The 23734-nt window shown below is 46.1% G+C and overlaps 1 protein-coding gene across 2 annotated transcripts in view; it reads right to left on the reverse strand.

Annotated features, from left to right (window-relative positions):
* Positions 1-23734, reverse strand: part of PLP1 (proteolipid protein 1) — a 62331-nt gene that overhangs the window by 35985 nt on the left and 2612 nt on the right. For both annotated transcript variants that reach the window (XM_073558778.1, XM_073558779.1), the window contains exons 2-4: positions 3246-3432; positions 877-1141; positions 528-696 (exon numbers count right to left, since the gene is read on the reverse strand). In XM_073558778.1, the coding sequence (XP_073414879.1) occupies positions 528-696; positions 877-1141; positions 3246-3432 (621 nt within the window). The remainder of the gene's footprint in view (positions 1-527; positions 697-876; positions 1142-3245; positions 3433-23734) is intronic.

The following is a 23734-nucleotide window of genomic DNA, read 5'->3' on the forward strand; positions in this document are numbered from 1 at the left end:
AAATAAATCAATAAAAAAAACGGCGTGAGGTCCTCCCCATTTTTGACAACCAACCTTGCTAAAGCATACTGCTGGGGGCTGGTATTCTCAGGCTGGTAAGGAACTATGGATATTGGCCCCCCAGCCTAAAAATAGCAGCCCACAGCTGCCCAGAAAAGGCACATCTATTAGATGCGCCAATTCTGGCACTTTGTCCTGCTCTTCCCAGTTGTCCTGTAGTGGTGGCAAGTGATGTTCACATTTATGGGGTTGATGTCACCTTTGTATTGTCAGGTGACATCAAGCCCACGGCTTAGTAATGGAGAGGTGTCTATAAGACACCTATCCATTACTAATACTATAGTTATATGCTAAATAAAGACACAAACATTAATGCATTTTCATTTGTAAAGCATCTGGCCAACATCTAAACATTGGTACAGAACCATTACATTTTAAAGCAGTGCACATTTACTTATGCTTAGTTCTTAGTCATGACCATTGCAATAATAAAAGGGCTTCCGGCTACCGTAGCTTTTCACACTTACCATACATGCGTGCATCAGCACACAGATTACTGATGCCAGCTGAGGTCTTTGCTGGAAATGCAATAGATTGGCAGGTGACCCAAGTATTGAAATAAATGTAGACTGGAACGGCTGAGCAGGCAAAGATTAAGATCCACAAGATGGTGACGGCATATGTAACACCAACAAACTACATGGAAATACCAAAACACGTGCATGTTACTACGCAGAACACATACAACTGGACATGCAGAACACCGACTATGGAGGAACCGAAACAAACGTAGTAAAATCAGATCTGTAGGTAGATGAAACTCACCCCATAAAACCAGAATCGTGGATTATTTTTGTAGCATTAGATTATAATTACCTTGTCGGGGTGTCCCAACCACCGCCCCAAGCAACGGCAAATCAATTCTAAGGTGTGGACTGGGTGTCTTGATCGGGGACCTCGACTTTTTGGTGGTCCACCTGTGACAGTAGAGATAAGTCCCCCTTTTATAGCTTGCGGCTTAAATTCTCCCAGGATGTGTTTGATTGCAGTAGTTGTGTAAAATCCCTCAGCTAGGAGTAGAATTCCAAATAAGAAAAAGAAGATGGCGATTCCATAAATTGCATACTGGAAAGCATTGACCCTGTATGGAGAAAAAAAAAACATTAGTTACGACTTCATCAGTAAAAAAAAAAATCACAAAGTCCATTTATTTTGTCATGAAGTTGAGCATTTGTTAGCGGACTTATGTCTAACAATGAAAGTTTACAGCTGTCCTCATTCATTCTCCATATTGCCATTTCAATATGATGTAGAGAGACCCTAATTCCAGTGATGTGTCACTTACTGGGCTGTTTCGCTTAGTTATGATAGAATCCCTGTTTTGTCAAATGTAGATGTAACATACCACGCCCACACCGCTGGCAGCTTCCTGTATGTACCGTGGATAGGCAGAAAGCTGCCAATCAGTAGTGAGGCCAGAGTCACACAGATTAGTCTGACTGCTGTGGACATGAGATGTAGTCCTGTAGTGATAATCTCCGGTTGATAAATCACTGATTGTATTAAAACTAAAGCACACAGCCGAATAAGTGACAATCCCTGTTATTAGGGTCTCAGTTTTTACATTACGCATTATTTGTTTTTCATCTTTCATTTTCTTTTTTCTCCCCTAGTTTCATAATTTTTATTTCCTTGTCTACATAGCTGTATGAAGGCTTGTTTTCTGTAGGACAAGTGGTAGTTTTGAATAATGACATTCATTTTACCATATGTATTGAAAAGTGGGAATACCAAACTTAACAGTTTAAAAAATGTGATTATGTCACCATTTTCTGAGACCCTTAACTTTTTTACTTTTTCTTCCCTGGAGATTGTTTTTTTGCTCGCTGATCGGATGATACCCGTCTGGGGTTACATTTGACATAATGATTGTGTTTTACCCTTTTTTTTTTTTTTCAGGAAAGTACAGTGTCCAAAAATTCTGGAGTCTGATTTTTTTTATTTGTATCAAAGTTTATCATACAGTTTAAATAATTTTGCCTTTTGATAGATTGGACTTGTGACGATAGCAAATATGTCTTTTTTTTTTAAATTATTTTTAATTTGTTGTAGGGAAAAAAGGGGGTGATTAAAACTTTTATTTTTTTATCTTTTTTAGAAACTTTTTTCATTTGTTTTTTTACTATACTGCTTGTTTTTTTATTTAAATTGTTTTTTTTGTTCTTTGATATGATATTTTTACTGATACCATTTTGGGGGTAGTACACTTGATATTATGATTACTTTTTACCTTTTTTAGTAAAGTGCACTGACCAAAAGTGACAATTCTTGCAATTGAATTTCCTTCTATTTTTGAACTTGTTTAGACTTGAAAATACCCAATATGCTTATTGCTAAATGTCTTTATTTTTGAAGGGAGAAATTGGGTGTGATTTATATTTTTATATACAGTATTTTGTTTTTAATACATTTTTTTCTATTTTAATCTTTTAGCCTTAAAGGGCATTTGAACCTGCAATCCTTTTATTGCTTAAACTATATACTGCAATATATAGCAGGATTGTAGTATACAGTGAAATTGAGGTTCTCCTATGGAGCCCAGACTAAGATAGCAGGCCCCGCATCGGGAAGGCTCAGAAAGGAGCCAGTGCACATGAGCCCCGGCAATGGCGTCATTTACATGCTGCTGTAAGTGAACGGTGAGCAACTAAGGAACTGTCTGCCACAACTTGCTGTAATGTGCAATAAAGACACTGAAAAACTAAAAAGAATACCGTGGATGCCTAGAAAGCAATATTGGAGGTTTAGAGGATGGGACGTTGATCCAGCGGAATAGTCTGATTGCCATATTTGGCATTGGGAAGGGATTTCCTCTAATATGGGGCAAATAACATCTGCCCCATGGGGTGCTCCCATCCTCTGGGACATTTTAGGTTATAGGTTGAACTAGAAGAACTTGTGTCTTTTTTGTATCATGAAACTATGGAAGCTAAGCCTATATGACCAGTGGGCACATTACAGCAGCAGTATTTTGGGCGAGATCTCATGAAATCACAGACATTGCAATGTGAATCTAAAGGCCGACCAGAGAACAGGGATATTAGAATATTCCTGTTCATACAGTTATATGTGAATCCCAAAAATAATTGTAAAAAGTTGGACCTCCTGCAGATAGATGGCTCCCAGACATTATATGTGTCCGCAAAGAACAAGTCTTCCCTGTTGGAAATGATTGAGATACTCACACGTGAATTAGATATTCGTACTCCTGGTAGTTCTTGGAGAAATAGGTCTCAATTAGTTTTTCAGTTCCACTAAGAGCTTCGTGGCCACATCCGCAAAATAGGGCAACCCCGGCAAAACAAAGGACAGTGGCAATGACTGAAGCAACTGGGACTCCGACCATACAGCGAACGCAACCAGCGTGCCAACCTGCAATCAAGACGGTTAATGACATTAATGCGGAAATCACACTCTAATATTACACACTGAAATTAAACCACAATGTCCAGTTCTTTACATTAAAGGAGATGTCCGGTCACAGCAGCGGGATAGGTCATCATCACTATGACATTGGTGGCGGTGAGACACCCAGCGTCTCCAACAATGAACACAAAGTATTAACTAAACTGTCAGTGTTTCATAGGCTGAGGGATATAACAGACATGGAGGCTGTAGCAATGCATTGGCAGCCAGTGATTGCACTGGGGTGTGGCGGGTGCAGATGGGCTCACAGAGAGTGATCTGTCTCCACCTTCTCACATGATGCTGTCACTATTCACAGGAGCATCTGAGAAGGTAAAGTGCTGGGATCTGAGCTACGTCCACCACATGGTGTATATGACAGTCATCTCCTACTGCAGATGGCACGTGCACTACTCCTGTGTCCATGCACAACTCCTGTGCCCATGCACAACTCCTGTGGCCATGCGCAACTCCTGTGCCTATGCACCACTTCTGTGCCCATGAACTACTCCTGTGCCATCTGCTGGCCAGATGAAATCAAGTGGAACCAAAGTGTGCTGGAAGATTTCCATGGGTAGAAACTTCACCTACTGAACCTGATCAGGTGCCACACAGGAAGGACTTCCTTAAGACCTGCAATAGTTTGCTATTTCCCAGTGACACCCAGGCCAACAGAACCTCTGTACAAACCGTTCCTGCATTTTTTCCACCCCCAGGTGTCCCCCCAAAATGTGTGAATGGGCCATGTCCAACACTTTCCGTCTATAGGGGCCTGGTACTATTAACTGCTCTACCACCTCCTCCCTTATTTTCGCTACCCGGTATAACAATTCCCCACTCATCATAAAATAGGGAAGCCTTGTGTCCGCTCCCAGCTCTTGTGCAACCCCATTAATGATGGTGACATTGTTGAAGGCTTCTCTCAGTGTTGGGTCCCTATGTTGAGCAGTCCCAAAATTGTCACCAGCCACCCCTAACTCTGAAATGTCAGATACAGGGGACCCTTCCTCCTCATCGCCAACAAGGACACATAAAGGAAACCGGTCTACCTCTGATGGTGGCGATACCTTATAAGGGTTCATTGGTTCCCTGCTCTTGCTAGCAATCTCAGAACCCTTACCGTACAGATCCCAAAACAGACAGAAATCCCGGCCTATAATTATAGGATGCAACAAGTCCCGAACGACGCCAACTTCATGGGACTCGGTGCCATGCGCCGTTTCAGTGTTCACCCTGGCCATAGGGTAGTCTTTTGCATCGCCATGTATGCACCGAACGCCGACCTTTTTATCCGGGAGTAGGCTGAGAGGAAAAGTGGCCCATACAAGAGTCACCAAGCTCCCGGAGTCTAGCAGCGCCATTACTGCTCGACCGTTCACCTTCACAGGACACGCTTGTGGCCCCTCGTTAGGTGGAGAGTTCACACTGCAAACTGGATATGCATAGTATGAACTACGGCATCCCATGCTGCAGTCCATCTGCTCAGTGGTCTGGGGACAATGGCAGCTATATGTCCTGGCCCGTGGCACTTCCAGCAAATAATATCACCCGTGGGGACCTTGGGCACTGCCTACCCCGCCCCTTTTGACCTTGGACACACCACCCCTTTTTGGGACTCTGCCCCCTGCTGGAACTCCCAATTCGGAACAGGTTGCTTCCCCAAGGAGCCTTCCATCCCCTGGTATCTCTCATCGGCATTCTGGGTCTCGGCAGGGAATGCACAAACCGATCCATTACCACTCGCTCTACCATCTGTGCAGGGGAAGATGACTCTGGCTGCAGCCATTTCTGGACCAGGTGCAACAGGTCAAACATTTGGGAGCGCGGCGGTTTGTCCCGGTGATAGGCCCAGTGGTGAACTCGCTGTGCCCTGATAGTCATTGTCACCCCCAAACGTGCGAGAATTTCCACTTTTAGCTTGGGATATTCCTTGGCGTCTTGTACAGTCAAGTCATAGTACGCCTTCTGGGGTTCCCCTGTCAGGTATGGGGCCAGTACCTCTGCCCACTGCTCTGGCTGAAGTTTTTCCCTCTCAGCCACCCTCTCAAACACCGTCAGGAAGGCCTCAACATCATCCTCAGGGGTCATTTTTTGCAACGTGCGTCTTACCGCCTTCCTGACGTGGGTGTCATCAGCCAGACCTGGGGTTGGGGTGCTCATCCTGCCCTCCTGGATGGCGATTGCCAGAAGCTGCATCTGCTGCCGTTGTTCCTGCTGGCTCTGCTGCCGTTGCTCCTGCTGGCTCTGCTGGATCTGCTGTAACAACAGCCTGTTGGTCTCCTGTTGCTGTGCCTGGGCCTGGACCAAGTGTTTCAGCAGGTCCTCCATTATTCCAGGTAGCGCTTGCTGCCTCGCTGAAAACTTTACCCAGGACATGCAGCAACTGTCTCAAGTCTCTGCTGGAATCGCTGCCCACACGTCTAAAATTGTAGGGAAGTGACTCGCTCAGGTGCAGCGGGAGACAATCATGAGACCGGTTCTTCCAAAGTTCATGAGGTTTATTTGCGTCATAAACCCATAAAGCAGCGTATCACCAAAAATAGCCTTTAGCTTAGGCAAAAAAGAACACAAACGTCCGTTGCTTTAGACTCAGACCGGGAGTCTCAGCACACATAGGAGGCTAGTCCTCTCCACCTACAACTGCCTGGTTCAGGAGCAGGCTACATTACAAGGGTATAGCCACACCCATGAACCCAGCAGCTGACTGGTTACGTGACTGTGACCTCATCACAGGTCCTTGCAAAACATTAGTAATTTATCAATATCTATTATGCCTTACATTATGGAGACAAGCCATGTCTGAGACACATATCACCCATCCATTCTACAACCCTTCGCCACGCCACAATAGCTAGAACTTAGGAAGAGCTTTGCATGTTCAACTATTCGTGTTGTATTAAGAAGATAAAGAAAGAGCTGTTGAGTTGGGACCATCTTCTTTTATCATTGATAGGATGTTGTTGTTATATCACAGTGATGAAACTGAGTGGTGAAATGGCAACCCAAAAACCAGTAATTTATTTGAAAGTGCCAATATGGCAATTTAACATCACATCACAGAAGACCTGCAAAATACTCCCCCTAAGGCTGGGGTCACACTTGCGAGTGTGATGCAAGAAACTCACCCGAGTCTCTCGCATCAACACCCGGCACTGCCGCCAGCACTCAAACCGGAGTGTGCGACTGCATAGAAAATACATGCAGCCGCACACTCCGGTCCCAAGTGCTGCCAGCAGTGTCGAGTATTGGTGCGAGTTTCTCGCATCACACTCGCAAGTGTGACCTCGGCCTTACACACACACACTAACCCTCTGCAAAATACACACACACAGTCCCTCTGCAAAACATATATATATATATATACAGACACACACACTGTCCCTCTGTAAAACATTTTCACACACTATATATACTGTATATACACACTCACGCACACTGTCCCTCTATAAAATGTATGTACACACACTACCCCTCTGCAAAATACACCCACTCAAACAAACACACAGCCCCACTGCAAAATACACACACACACACACTGCCCCTTTGCAAATATACACAGCCCTATTCAATGTATATATACATATATATATATACATTGTATATATACATAAGTTCTCCCACTTAAAAAGATGAGAGAGGCCTGTAATTGACATCATAGGTAGATCACAACTATGAGAGTCAAAATGAGAAAACAAATCCAGAAAATCACCTTGTCTGAATGGCAAGATTTATTTTGCAAATTATGGTGGAGCATAAGTATTTGGTCATTAACGAAAGGTCTTCTCAATATTTTGTTATATATGCCTTCTTGACAATGACAGAGGTCAAACGTTTTCCGTAAGTCTTCAGAAGGTTGGCATACACTGTTGGTGGTTTGTTGGCCCATTCCTCCATGCAGATCTCCTCTAAAGCAGTGATGTTTTGGGCCTGTCGCTAGGCAACACGGACTTTCAAATCCCTCCAAAGGTTTTCTGTGGGGTTGAGATCTGGAAACTGGCTGGGTCACTCCAGGACCTTCATATGCTTCTTATGAAGCCTCATCTTCGTTGCCCTGGCGGTGTGCTTGGGATCATTATCATGCTGAAAGACCTATCCACGTTTCATCTTCAATGCCCTTGCTGATGGAAGGAGGTTTGCACTCAAAATCTCATGATACATGGCCCCATTCATTCTTTCATGTACATGGATCAGTCTTCCTGGTCCCTTTGCAGAGAAACAGCCCTAAAGCATGATGTTGCCACCCCCATGCTTCACCGAAGGTATGGTGTTTTTTGGATGCAACTCAGCATTCTATTTCCTCCAAACATGACAAGTTTTGTTTCCACCAAACAGTTCTACTTTGGTTTCATCACACCATATGACATTCTCACAATACTCTTCTGGATAATCCAAATGCTCTCTAGCAAACCTCAAATGGGCCCAGACATGTACTGGATTAAGCAGGGGGACACGTCTGGCAATGCAGGATCTCAGTCCCTGGCGACGTAGTGTGTTACTGATGGTAGCCTTTTTTATGGTGGACCCAGGTCCATGCTGGTCATTCACTAAGTCCCCCCGTGTGGTTCTGAGATTTTTGCTCATCGTTTTTTTTGGGATCATTTTGAACCCATGGGATGAGATCTTGCGTGGATCCCGAGATCAAGGGAGATTATCAGTGGTCTTGTATGTCTTTCCATTTTCTTATTATTGCTCCCACAGTTGATTTCATCACACCAAGCTGCTTGCCTTATGCAGATTCAGTCTTCCCAGCCTGGTGGACGGCTATAATTTTGTTTCTGGTGTCCTTCGAGAGCTCTTTGGTCTTCACCATAGTGGAATTTGGAGTGTGACTGTTTGAGGTTGTGGACAGGTGTCTTTTAAACTGATAACAAGTTCAAATAGGTGCCATTACTACAGGTAATGAGTGGAGGACAGAGGAGCCTCTTAAAGAAGAAGTTATAGGTCTGTGAGAGCTAGAAATCTTGTATGTTTTAGGTGACCAACTACTTATTTTCCACCATAATTTGCAAAATAAATCTTGCCAAATCAGACAAGGTGATTTTCTGGATTTGTTTTCTCATTTTTACTCTCATAGTTGTGGTCTACCTAAGATGTCAATTACAGGCCTCTCTCATTTTTTTAAATGGGAGAACTTGCACAATTGGTGGCTGACTAAATACTTTTTTCCCCCACTGTGTATGTATATATACGTATATATATACAGTATATCTAATATATAAAGCTCAAGTGTGTGTATGTATGTATGTATGTATGTGTGTGTGTGTGTATGTCCGGGATTGGCATCTGCACCATCGCAGCTACAGCCACAAAATTTGGCACAGTCACACGTCTGGACCCAAGTGTCATATGCTATGTTGTGAGGTGAAATTTTAACCCCGCGCGTTCCAATTCACCAAACAATAATGTCCCTATCTACATAATGGGAAAAAGTGTTTGTGTATCAAGCCCCGCCCCTCATTATGATGTCATAATGGTTGCCATGGCGACGCTGATGTCATCATAGGTTGCAAGCCCCGCCGCTCATTGTGATGTCATAATGGTTGACTATGGGATGGAGGATGTGTGATGGGTATATGGGCACTGGACTATGGGATGGAGGATATGTATGACGGGTATATGACCACGGGACTATGGGATGGCGGATATGTATGATGGGTATATGGGCACGGGACTATGGGATGGAGGATATGTATGATGGGTATATCGGCACGGGCCTATGGGATCGTGGATATGTATGATGGGTATATGGGCACAGGACTATGGGATGGAGGATAAATATAATTTGCTATAACTAACCACAGTTAGTTACTATGCCCGGTCAGCGCCGGGCTCTTCAGCTAGTATATATATGTGGCACCCCCAGGAGTAAGGTCGCCACACTGGCTTTGCCTTCCTCCAGGGGAGGGTAATGCCAGGCTTGGAGGCAGTGAAGGGTCTCTCTCGCAGTTTACCTATGCATACAACACAGTTCCACTCCAGGCCAGCAGGGGGAACTCTGAACCGAGATTAAGGGGAGGAGTGCTCTCTGAGGGCCAAGAGGAAGGAGTGGTTAGTTAGTCTGCAGAGGGTGAAGTGTGCAGATGTGGAGAGAGAAGCTGGAGGTTGAGCTAAGGAAGGAGAGCTCCCTCACAGCGAGAGCGCATGAACTGGAGCCTGGTCTCCACGGTTGTATGGATACTAACGGTCCTACAACAGATACCAGAGGAGTAGGAGGCTGTAAATGCCCTACTCCCATCTAAGACTCAGAGGCACAACAGCACGGAGTGAGCCAAGAGAGGAATAGCGGCTACAACTGTCTGCCATACGAGGAGAGAGAGAGTAGAAGAGAATTGAGAGGAACTTCAGTGTAACTCAGTACTAGGAGTACTTCACACAAATAAGCGCTAGGAAGGAGACTGCACAGCCCTTCTGCTGAGAGAGAATCCTGAGCTGCTTCCTGGCCAGCCTGCTCCGATACCATCTGTAATCAGGAACCTGGACTGCAGTTATCAAGTAAAGGTACAGAAATTGCACCCCGCTCTGTCTTGTCTGCTTCCTACCTTTCCGGCACTGCTACATCCCCGTGCCAATCACATCTACACTGCCCTGGGACTACAGCTTCACCTGTGGGGAGCTTTTACATCTCTGCTGCGCCCTACCATCAGTCCCAGCAGATCTGCATGCAGCGTCGGCTTAACACCTCCCTTGCTGAGCACCACAGGTGGCATCACAAACTATCCACCTAACTACATTCCACCATTACATTCCCCCATTATTTGGGTGCCCAGGGCCACGGACCGGGTCACCGCTGCTGTGACACATCCCGCTGACACCGGCCCCGTATCGAGTACCCCACAGCCCTGGGAGGGCGACCTATATATATATATATATATATATATATATATAGATATATATATGTATATATATACGTGTATACAGTATATATATATTCACACACACTCTTCCTCTGTAAAACATGCATACACACTGCCCCTTTGCAAAAATATATATACATACATACACTGTCGCCCTGCACAATATATACACGCACTGTCCCACTGCACAATATATACAAACACACACAGATACACGCAGACTGCCTCTGAATAAAGCAGCAGCCCCCCAGCTCCACCTCTCTCAAAACTAATCTTAATACATTTAGGCTGTGTGCCCACGTAGCGTTTTTTTTAAGCGTTTTTGATGCTTTTTTTGGGGTCAAACCACAACAAAAATGCTTAAAAGAAGCATCCCATTCACTTAAAGGCATTTTGGCCTTTTTGTGCCAATGGATGCGTTATTTTACCGCTTATGTTCATTAATTTCCGCTTAGGTCCGCGCTTTTGGCTATTTCCTATAGTCCAAAAGATGTGCGGAAAAAAACGCGCGTTATTTTGCGCAAAAATTGCGGCAAAAACCATGGAAAAAAACGCGCGTTTTCTGGGAAGGAGAACCCGTTTCCTGAGCGTTTAAAAAACGCTACGTGGGCACATAGCCTTAGTGTCCAACTCCTGCTGGAGCTCTTACCAGTGCATGCTCGCACTGTCTTTACTCCTCTTTGGCCCCTGCAGCAATGTTGAACCTGGGGCTGACAGCATCGTTGGAGATGCACATAGAACACCAGGAGGACACAGAGATCATCGGGGGGTGGCACAAAGATCACAGGGGGGCACATAGCTGGAGGGGATAGAGGTCACAGGGGGCACAGAAATCACATGGGAGCACAAATATAACAGGGGGCTACATAGCAGGGGGGCACAGGGATCACAGGGGAGCACATAGATCACAGGGGGCACAAAGCTGGGAGCCACAGAGTTCACAGGGGTGCACATAGCTGGGGGGCACAGATCACAGGGGGCATATAACTGAACAGCACAGAAATCATAGGGGGGCATATAGCTGGAGGGAACAGAAATCACAGGGGGGCATATAGCTGGGGGCAGAGAGATCACAGGGGGAACATAGCTGGGGGGCACAAAAATCACAGGGCGCACATATCTGAGGGGCACAGGAATCACAGGTGGGGCACAGAGACCACAGGGGGGCACATAGCTGAGGCCACATAGATTACGGGGGGGCACAGAGATCACATGGGGGCACATAGCTGGGGGGCACAGAGATCACAGGGGGCAAATAGCTTGGAGGGCAGAGAGATCACAGGTGGAACATAGCTGGGGGTACAGAGATCACAGGGGGCATATAGTTGGGGGGAACAGAGATTATATTGGGGCACAAAGCTGCGGGGGCACAGAGATCACAGGGGAGCACATAGATCACAGGGGGCACAAAGCTGGGAGCTACAGAGCTCACTGGGGGGCACAGAGATCACAGGGGGAATATAACTGAACAGCACAGAAATCACAGGGGGGCATATAGCAGGGGCAGAGAGATCACAGGGGGAACAGAGATCATAGGGGCACATAGCTGGGGGGCACAAAAATCACAGGGCGCACATATCTGAGGGGCACAGGAATCACAGATGGACATATTGCTATGGGGCACAGAGATCACAGGGGGCAAATAGCTTGGAGGGCAGAGAGATCACAGGTGGAACATAGCTGGGGGTACAGAGATCACAGGGGGCATATAGTTGGGGGGAACAGAGATTATATTGGGGCACAAAGCTGCGGGGGCACAGAGATCACAGGGGAGCACATAGATCACAGGGGGCACAAAGCTGGGAGCTACAGAGCTCACTGGGGGGCACAGAGATCACAGGGGGAATATAACTGAACAGCACAGAAATCACAGGGGGGCATATAGCAGGGGCAGAGAGATCACAGGGGGAACAGAGATCATAGGGGCACATAGCTGGGGGGCACAAAAATCACAGGGCGCACATATCTGAGGGGCACAGGAATCACAGGTGGACATATTGCTATGGGGCACAGAGATCACAGGGGGGCACATAGCTGAGGCCACAGAGATCATAGGGGGGCACAGAGATCACATGGGGGCACATAGCTGGGGGGCACAGAGATCACAGGGGGCAAATAGCTGGGAGGGCAGAGATATCACAGGTGGCACATAGCTGGGGGCACAGAGATCACAGGGGGGCATAAAGTTGGGGGGCACAGAGATCATATTGGGGCACAAAGCTGGGGGGAGCACATAGATCACAGGGGGCACAAAGCTGGGAGCCACAGAGTTCACAGGGGTGCACATAACTGGGGGGCACAGAGATCACAGGGGGGCATATAACTGAACGACACAGAAATCACGGGGGGCATATAGCTGGAGGGCACAGAAATCACGGGGGGCATATAGCTGGGGGCATAGAGATCACAGGGGGAACAGAGATCATAGGGGCACATAGCTGGGGGCACAAAAATCACAGGGCGCACATATCTGAGGGGCACAGGAATCACAGGGAGACATATAGCTATGGGGCTCAGAGACAACGGGGGGCACATAGCTGAGGCCACAGAGATCACAGGGGGGCACAGAGATCAGATGGGGGCACATAACTGGGGGGGTACAGAGATCACAGGGGGAATATAGCTGGGAGGGCAGAGAGATCACAGGTGGCACATAGCTGGGGGCACAGAGATCACAGGGGGGCATATAGTTGGGGGGCACAGAGATCATATTGGGGCACATAGCTGGGGGGCACAGAGATCACAGGGTGCACATAGCTGAGGGGCACAGATCACCAGCAGAAAGGCACAAAGCTGCGGGCACAGAAACCACCAGCACACAGACACAGAGCTGTCGGCACAGAGATCGCTCTGGACTCTCTTGCAGCAGCTCCTCTTCCGGAACAGGAGTACGGGAGCGTATTGGATGCTAACCCTGCCCACCCTGATGAAGTCATCATTCATGTACAGGCAGCGTTCTGTAATGAACACTGCGTAATGTGCACTTGGAGGATAAAGGGCCAGCAGCTGGCAGGATACGGCTGGCGCCCGATCATTGCGGACTCCGGGGAACTACCTGCGGGCTGCATGAAAAGTCACCGCAGGCCGCATGCCAGAAGCAGTGTGAAAGACTGGTGGAAAGCATACCATTTTAGTCAGTATAAGACTGGAGTCACACTACAGCGAGATACGGCCGAGTCTCGCAGGTTAAAACCAAGCTCTGGCACCGGCACTCTGGAGCGGAGCATGCAGCTCCATGTATTGCTATGCTCCTGCATGCTTCGCTCCGGAGTGCCGGCGCCAGAGCTTGGCTTTAACCTGCGAGACTTGGCCGTATCTCGGTGTGTGTGATCCCGGCCTAACAGTGCCAACCTGATAGTGGCTGTAGTTTACTGAGCAACATCCTGCTGATAGGTTTGCTTTAAAGGGAACCTGTCAGCAGGATTTCACCCACCAATCTATTTCTATGTGCATATAGCTTTTTCAAAGACAAGTCCAACAATACTTTTACCTAAACAGTCTAGTATGCCATTATTGAGAAATCAACATCTCAATGGGTATGCCAATGAGGTTGAGGTGCTTTCAGCACATGGAAACTGTTCCCAAGCCTTTGTCACTCCTATGTCTTCTCCACCCAGAGCCACCTCCGTCTGCTTGACTGATGGCTTCTTGGCTTCAAATCACATAGCACAAAGACTATCAGTCAAGCTGGAGAAGTCAGCAAATAGAGCTGGAGTGACAGAGACTTGGGAAGATCTTCCAAAAGCTGAAAGCATTACAGCCTCATTTGTATACCGATTGAAATGCTGATTTCTCAGTAACAGAGTAACGCACTGCCCATGTACAGGTATTGCTGGACTTGTCATTGAATGAGCTTTATATGCTTCTCTGCACAACAAATGGATGCAGGAACAACCTGCTATTTGCATGTACATGTTTGGTTCTTTCTACAGATAAGACTAATACCGTGCCTCTCAATGATTAGACATATATGCCGTGTGCCTCCACCAGAAATCTTTCTCCAGCTAGGGGCTTGCATACAAATCTGCTGTTATTTGCAATACTTTTGTTGTGGGTTAAATTTTGATGAATTTGCTGGGTGGGATTGGTCATGTCCCATCATAGCTCAGCTGACATAAAAAAAATTGGCTGAGTTGTCTGGGACTGTAGTAGGAATGCTAAATTTTGGCACAATTTTGAGTTACGCAAACATTTTGCAACATTTTACACCAGAGTTCGGTCATAACTGAATGGTTGATGGTGGGGCCTCAGTAACATTTTGGCAATGATCAGCTTCCATTACAACCTGTTTGCTTGCATTAAACTAATGATTTTACAGTTGTGGTAAGAGCACTACAAGGAGTATGAGCCACAGCGACAGGGGCCACACAGTACACTATTTTTTAAAATTCCTCCTGTCATTAGTCCTCTAATATATATGATTGTAGTGTCAATGTCTCTGCGTGCGGTCCCTCTCCCCCTGCAGAGACCCCATCACACTCACCGTCATGGCCCCTGTGCTGCTCCATCTCCTCCTTCCAGGTTTGCAGCTGCCTGGGGTGCCCAGGCATTGTGCTTAAGGCAGGTGCGTGCACAATTCCCTCTTCTTAAAGGGGCTGCGCGCTTTCCCCGAAGTGTCCCCAGGCAATAGCTGGAGGACACTTACTATTCTCCAGTTGCACCTGCCAGTGCCCATCTCTACATCAGCCAGTCCCGCTGCACCTGCCAGTGCCCATCTCTACATCAGCCAGTCCCGCTGCACCTGCCAGAACCCATCTCTACATCAGTCAGTCCCGCTGCACCTGCCAGTGCTCATTGCTACTACAGACAGTCCCGCTGCACCTGCCAGTGCCCATCTCTACATCAGCCAGTCTGGCTGCACCTGCCAGAACCCATCTCTACATCAGTCAGTCCCGCTGCACCTGCCAGTGCTCATTGCTACGACAGACAGTCCCGCTGCACCTGCCAGAGCTCATCTGTTCGTCAGCCAGACCCGCTGCACCATCTAGTGCTCATCTCTACATACGCCAGCCCCGCTGCACCTGCCAGAGCTCATCTCTATGACAGATGGTCCAGCTGCACCTGCCAGTGTTCATCTCTATGTCAGCCGATTCTGTCTGCATCCATGGTACCTGTCTTCTTACTCCACCTGCTTGCATCTACTGGACACTCCCTTTTTTTTAAAGGGGCAGTGGGCATTCCCCAAAAGTGACCCCAGCCAATAGCTGGACACTTACTATTTAAGGCATCTCCTCCAACATGGAGATGCCTATGCAATGTTGTGAGATTGCTTCCTAACACTCTTGTAAGTTGTGTTCCTAGTGCTTGCATTTCTGTACGCTACACCTGCCAGCGCTTATCTCTATGTCAACCGGTCGCATTACACCTGCTAGTGCTCACCTCTATGTCAGCCGGTCCAACTGCATCTGGCAGAGCTCATCTCTACATCAGTCGGTCCCGCTACACCTGTCAGAGCTCATGGCCACATCAGCTGGTCCCACTGCACCTGCCAGTACTCATCTCTGTGACAGCTGGTCCCGCTGCATCTGCCAGTGCTCATCTCTATGTCAGCTGAATCTGTTGCACCTGCCAGAGCTCATCTCTATGTCAGCCGTTCCTGTTGCATCCACCAGTGCTCATCTCTACATCATCTCGCTACACCTGCCAGTGATCACCTCTACATCACCTGGTCCAGTTGCACTTGCTAATGTTCATCTCTCCATCAGCCGGTCCTGTCTGCATCTGTGGTACCGATCTTCTTACTCCACCTGCTTGCATCTATTGGACATTCCCTCGGGCCACCCCAGCTACCCGTTCTTAAGGGGTCAGCTGCCATCTACCCAAGGTCAGTTGTGGAGTAGCACCTGGATCACCTCCCTTGTCACTCCTTGGATCTCGATATTGTACGCTGCTGCGTATCCGTGATCAGATTGGGAGAGGCTCCTAGTCACGCCCCTCCTGGTCTTTCTTGGGCTACAGTACAGTGGTTCCACCACCCAGCCCATTACAATGATTCACCTAGTACTACCTAATTTATGTTGTTGTCCCTTTTTATCTGGAAATTCACAGTATACTTCTCATCAGCTTGGTCTCATGGTTTACCTCTGGAACTTATATGGCTTTATGTTATATGCACAGCCTCTTCTTTCCCCCTCTCACAGACACATTTCCCGGCCTGTTGGCTCGAGGACTTGACATCATGACGTGCGAAGCGCAGTGATCTGTGAGGCCTGGTTGTTGCTGGAAGTCCTCCCCTAGATTGAGTAGCTAAAATCTGCCCCTGAGAAGAGAATGGAGGGCATAAATTCTCAAGGCCTCTTCTTTCTGCTGTCATAACTCCAGCCTGTTCACTTGTAAGGGGGAGAAGTATAAGAAGGACAAGAAGGGGTTTACCTTCTCTGCTCCATGCCCGGAACCATACAGCTGCACAGTAGGTTTGCCAGGGGGAAGACTGTTGGACCTGGACCGACTGCATCATGGGCCTGTCAGTATCAGTGGGGAGGAGGAAGTGGTGCTGCACAGGAAGGAAGCTGGGCACAGAGCGGGGAAAGTACGCACGCAGACCTCAGAGCAGCTTGGGCAGCGGTCAGGTCAGGACGCAGCTGCTCTCGGGAGAGAAAAGAGAACTCCCGTTTAGAGGGCAAATACCGGGGGACTGCACAGAAAGACTAACGTGACTACGTGGAACCGGAGTCTGCAGTGACAGTAGAGGTGCATCCTGACCCCCGTGCAGAGACAGCTGCCCGTGCAGAGATAGTGGCCCGTGCAGAGACAGCAGCCCGTGCAGAGACAGTGACTCGCGTGCGAAGCCCCGGTGCCTGCAGTGCTAATGCAGAGCCCCTGATTCCTGTGGAGAGACTTAACTGTAGTGTTGGAGCGAAGGACTCTGAGCAGGGGGACCCCGTTTGCCTCGTACCCCCCTCTGGCTCCCACAGTAACCCCTGAGACCCCGGCTGGGGATTATTAAAGACCACAGAGTTCACAGAGACTGGAGACGACAAGTGCCGCTGTTGTTTGGCGCCAACGTGGGAGAAGTTCGACCCTGCAAGCAAGTCCCCTTCAGACTGATAAGTTCTTTCCAAGAGATACCATTTATGATTGTTCATATCGTTTGGCTATACAGTGCGAGTATTAGAACAGTGAAACAGGTTATCACCTGTTTCACTGTTCTACACTGCGTTCCAAATTATTATGCAAATTGGATTTAAGTGTCATAAAGATGTAATTTTTTGTTTTTCAAATAAACTCATAGATGCTATTGTGTATCAGGGCTCTTTGGATCACTGAAATCAATCTCAAATGCCTGTGATAATTAGTTTACCAGGTGAGCCCAATTAAAGGAAAACTACTTAAGAATGATGTTCCACATTATTAAGCAGGGCACAGGTTTCAAGGAATTTAGGAAAGAAAACGGATCTCTCTGCTGCTGAAAAGCATCAAATAGTGCAATGCCTTGGTCATGAGATGAAAACATTAGATATTTCCCAAAAACTTAAACGTGCTCATCGTACTGTTAAGAGATTTGTGGTTGATTCTGAGCACAGACATGTTTGTGCTGATAAAGGCAGAATGAGGAAGGTTTCTGCCAGGCAAGTTCATCGGATTAAGAGAGCAGCTGCTAAAAAGCCATTACAAACCAGCAAACAGATATTTAAAGCTGCTGGTGCCTCTGGAGTCCCTCGAACCTCAAGGTGTAGGATCCTTCAAAGGCTTGCTGTGGTGTATAAACCTACTATTCGGCCACTCCTAAACAGTGTTCACAAGCAGAAATGGTTGCAGTGGGCTCAGACATACATGAAGACTAATTTTCAAACAGTCTTGTTTACTGATGAGTGTCGAGCAACCCTGGATGGTCCAGATGGATGGAGTAGTGGATGGTTGGTGGATGGCCACTATGTCCCAACAAGGCTGCGACGTCAGCAAGGAGGTGGAGGAGTCATGTTTTGGGACGGAATCATGGGGAGACAGCTGGTAGGGCTCTTTAAGGTTCCTGAAGGTGTGAAAATGACCTCTGCAAAGTATCTAGAGTTTCTGACTGACAGCTGTCTTCCATGGTATAAAAAGCAGAAATGTGCCTTCAGGAGCAAAATCATATTCATGCATGACAATGCACCATCTCATGCTGCAAAGAATACCTCTGAGTCATTGACTGCTATGGGCATAAAAGGAGATAAACTCATGGTTTGTCCACCATCTTCCCCTGACCTCAACCCTATAGAGAACCTTTGGAGTATCATCAAGCGAAAGATCTATGAGGGAGGGAGGCAGTTCACATCAAGACAGCAACTCTGGGAGGCTATTCTGACTTCATGCAAAGAAATACAAGCAGAAACTCTCCAAAAACTCACAATTTCAATGGATGCAAGAATTGTGAAGGTGATGTCGCAGAAGGGTTCCTATGTTAACATGTAACTTGGCCTGTTAGGATGTTTTGGAGTTAAATAGCTTTTTTGTTCAGTGAATGTGACCTCCTAATGCTGCAAATTCCACAAATGAGCATTTTCAGTTGTTTAAAACAGATCAAACGTTTAGAAATTCTACTGTGCATAATAATTTGGAACAGTGAAATTTGAGTTTTTATTCACTTTGGAGATTATACTGTTATTATTGGGAGGTTTCTTCAATAAAATTTGATGTATACTCTAACCAGTGATGACTTTTATTAGACTGACTGTCATTTGTACCGACTATTTAGGAAAATCAGAGAAAAATATAATTTGCATAATAATTTGGAACACAGTATAATACTAGCACTGTTATATTGCCAGTTTACATCCCTGTAAATAAACCCTTTAAAGGGAATCTGTCACCCCTTTTTTGAGATATCATATAATGATATCATTCAATTGTGTGTCACATAAGGATTCTCTTAGTACTTTTGCTTCCCCCTGACCCCGCACCTTTCATGCATAAATACCTTTTTTATATCGGTTCAGATGTATGTAAACTGCCACGGTCTGGTCCGATGGGCGGGGCTTATTCAACTGCTCCCCCCCTCCCAAGAAGAAATGTGTAGAGCAAGACAGGGAGGGGGGGAGCAGTTGAATAAGCCCCGCCCATCGGACCAGACCGTGGCAGTTTACATACATCTGAACCGATATAAAAAAGGTATTTATGCATGAAAGGTGCGGGGTCAGGGGGAAGCAGAAGTACTAAGAGGATCCTTATGTGACACACAATTGAATGATATCATTATAGGATATCTCAAAAAAGGGGTGACAGATTCCCTTTAACTGTTGGTCCGTCTGTTCCGTGGTGACATACCCAACACCTGCTCATTGTTACACACTCACAACCATGACTTCCAGCCACAACCAGGCCTCACAGGTCATTACGTGTCGCATGTCCGTGACATCGGATGACACACAGTGATCTCTTAGGCTTGGGATCGCGTCTGGAAATGCTGGCCTAGAGTGAACAAGCCGAAAGTGGCGGCTCACAATGGGACAAAGAAGAGACAGCTCTGAGGAGCGTACGGTGGACAGTGAGCAGAAGAGGAACCACACAAATGATGGTTCAGGTCAGTAGGATTTTTGTGATTTTTTTTTTTTACTTATTACGCTTATTATGCTCTGGGGTCTGATAAACCTCCAAGCATAATAAGGGACATTCAATTCAAATAACTTGGCTGCAAATTGAATTTCCAATGAAAATCCATACAATTTGGTGAATTTGCATCTTGACACATCCACTCATCTCTAGTGCAGGGGTCCCTCGCTCAGTCATCTGTTCTGTATGCTGCAATTGTATATAATGTACCACTGATGTTCTCCACAGCGAGGAAGATGGAAGCTGATATCAATGATACTGATGATGATTGTAAAGTGCGGCTCACAGTTCAGCCTCCCTGACTGTGTGTCTATAAGCTACTCATGTAACAGAATATATAGGAGAGATGATCACAGGAAGCAGAGAAGGTACAGGCTCCAGCTGATCATCTGATACTGTACTGATGCATGATGAGATTGATGGAGGCTGGAGAGAAGAGACCAGGAGGCTGAGCTGCATGGGAATAAGTGCAGGGTGTGATTGACAATCAGGTGGGGTGCAATTAGAGAAAGAAAAAATGACAATTGCTTCTCTCAACTTAAACAAAAAAAAATCTATATGAAAAGGTATTGGTAAAAACTAAACTCGCCTTTAGTGGTCAGTGTCAGGCAGCTGCTGCAAAGGCCAATAGAACAATAGGAAGCAGTAAAAGAGGCATAGATGCTCATGACTAGTACATAGCTTTCCTCTTTACAAGCCACTAGTTCGTCCACACTTATATACTGGGGACAGTTCAGCGTTCTGGTGTATAAGAAGGACAGCGATGAACTACAGCAAGTGCAGAGAAGAGTGACAGGGGTGATTAAGGAATGGGTGACTGTAATACCAAGACATGTTATTAAACGTATTATTCCGTTTGGAAAAATGAAGGCTGAGGGGCGATCTTAATACCATTTACAAATACAGTATATGATGGTGCAGAACAGAGATTTCTATAATGAGCTTTCCACAACTAGGCCTGCAACTGGGACAAGGGGGCATCCTGTACGTCTAGAGGAAAGAAGGTTTAACCATAACCACAGACGCAGATTCTTTACTGTAAGTGCAGTGAGACTATGGATTCTTTACTGTAAGAGTAGTGAGACTATGGATTATTTACTGTAAGAACAGTGATATAGATTTTTTACTGTAAGAGCAGTGAGACTATGGATTCTTTACAGTAAGAGCAGTGATATTACGGATTCGTTACTGTAAGAGCAGTGAGACTATGTATTCTTTACTGTAAGAGCAACGATATTATGGATTCTTTACTGTAAGAGCAGTGATTTTATTGATTCTTTACTGTAAGAGCAGTGAGACTATGGATTCTTTACTGTAAGAGCAGTGATATTATTGATTTTTTACTGTAAGACCAGTGAGACTATGGATTATTTACTGTAAGAGCAGGGAGACTATGGATTTTTTGCTTTAAGAACAGTGAGACTATGGATTCTTTACTGTAAGAGTAGTGATACTATGGATTCTTTACGGTAAGAACAGTGAGATTATGGAACTCTGCCACATGAAGTTGTACAGTAAGGGGTGATTCACTACTAAGTTACAAGGAGGGCTGGATACTTTCCTTGATGAATATTGCAGTTATGGGCACTGGAATCTGTGTTGATGCATGTGGCATCGGGAAAGGAACTTTTCCCCTACTATAGGGCTGTCCGTATCTGCCCCATGATACGTTGTAGGCTGAGCTTGATGGATTTGTGTTTTCTTTAAACTTTACAACTATGATCTGTCTGCTATTCTGCTTCACATCTAGATCTTTATGATTTCTGTGGCTCATCTTTTCTTCTGGTATTCCTCCAGTGTTCATTTTCTACTGATATTAAATATTTTCCTGAATTAATAAACATTTTAAGTGATTTTCGGTAAACTGTCTGAAGCCGAGGGTCATCAGCATTTCGCATTGGATGTGATTCACTAGTGGGACCGCAGACATTTTTTTCACTGTGTCCTGTGCCTTCTCCTTCCCTTGGATAAACACATTAGGTTGTAGATTGAAATATAAAACTCTGACATTATATATATTGAAACAGAGTTGCATTTTTAAGAACATTTCCATAGCAATTTCTCCAAAAATTGCAGATACGTCTGTAGCACTTTGTGCCGCTTTGGCTTTCCCTTGCACCTCTGTAGCCCCGTGACTAGTCCTGCTAGGCTCCTGCCGTATCATTTCTTGTCACCTGACTGCACTGGTCATATCCAATGAGACGTCCCCGCTGGAGGCAGGCTGTGCAGAATTCACCTTTTATAAATGTAATTCCAGACCACTGGTCACTTTATGCCCATATTCTATCTAGACTATACTTATTTGTGGTTAATCTCCAGCCATTTGTCCAAGTGATGCGTGTCGGTATCCTGTAGACTGACCCATGCCTTCCTATGGTCATCCCGGGAAAAATCTATCTCTGTATCGTGTTCACCGATAGAAAAATATTCAAAATTGCGCTTCCTCTGTGGCTGAAACCTTCTAATGGCCACCTGAAAAGATGGGAACAGCCGCTGTGGACACTTCTCAGGTCTCTCCATCAGGATCAGCGCCTTGTGGAGATGCCGGAGTCGTCTGGAAAGCGGCTATTTGGTCCCATCTTCACAGTCAGCCGTGAAAAGGTGTCAACCTCCAAAGAAACACAAGTTTGAATATTTTTCTTCATCCCTGAATGGGGGACGGTTCTACCACCAGGAGCTGCTGTATCCGTATACTTAAAGGGGTACATCAGCAACCAGCACCCCTTACATCCTATCTTGTACTTGTGAAGGACAGCATTAATGCTGATGTTAAATCTTCAAGGAGACAGAGGTTAAATGGGTTGTCCGGGCTGACATATTGATAGATCAGTGGGATCAATGAGATCAGTGGGCATCCGAGACCAAGAGCCACCACCGATCAGCTGAAACCTGCACCAGCACCAGTCCGGTGGTGGCTCTTGGTCTCGGATGCCTACTGATCTCATATTGTGTTTCTTTGGGGGTTGACACCTTTTCGAGGCTGACTGTGAAGATCGGAACAAATAGCCACTTTCCAGATGACTTCGGTATCTCCACAAGGCACTGATCCTGATGAAGAGACCTGAGAAAAAAAATCTATAATCTCCAGTGTTGCTTCATGGCTGCCAAGTTCTGCCGTCTTCTTCCATTCAGCGAGTATCCTTTGTCTTATCAGAAAACCCCTTTAGGTGATGATATTTCTAAATTAAAATTAATTTTGCAAATCGATTTCATTAACACTTTTGGACCAATTGCATAATAAGAGAATCCATAAGTGAGCTCTTTGTGACAGGAGAGTATGACCTAAAAGTTCAGCTAAACTTTCATCTGGACAGGTATAAGCAGAGAGAAGAAGGAAGTTAAAAGTGATAATCTCTTCTCCAGATATTTCTCTGTATGGAGTCTGAATTGTCACGATCTGCAGATGTGATGTCACCATCCACCGCTGACCCCTAAATCAACACGTCCATTGTTCACAGAACTCTAAATAAACAACGGAGCGGAGTCCACTCTCTCTGGATTTTTATCTAGAATATTTGTATTATTGGTGCCAAAAAAGCTGATGTATTTGAGTTATGTAACAAGACTGTGATGCTTTTGTTTCTTCTCACAACATACAGAATTAGTCTACAGAAAATGTATTCATAACCTCTACACAATACACAACGCTCCCACCGGCCATCAGAATAGACAATCAACCTCTGTAGTGGAGACAAGGGACTGTGGTGAGGGGCGCCTGGCGTGGTCTGACACCGACAACCTTACGTTACTCCGACCACTCACGGGAACACAGAGACCACTGTGCCGTGGTGTTGGTAAACATGCCACATTGTATAGGACAGTGAAGCAGGAGGGACACTTCCATATTTCCATAGGATGCAGCAGATATACTCAGATACATTGCTACA

Source organism: Dendrobates tinctorius, unplaced genomic scaffold (assembly GCF_039654945.1).
Source record: "Dendrobates tinctorius isolate UK_male_01 unplaced genomic scaffold, ASM3965494v1 ptg000258l, whole genome shotgun sequence".
In the NCBI taxonomy this organism is placed as follows: Eukaryota; Metazoa; Chordata; class Amphibia; order Anura; family Dendrobatidae; genus Dendrobates; species Dendrobates tinctorius.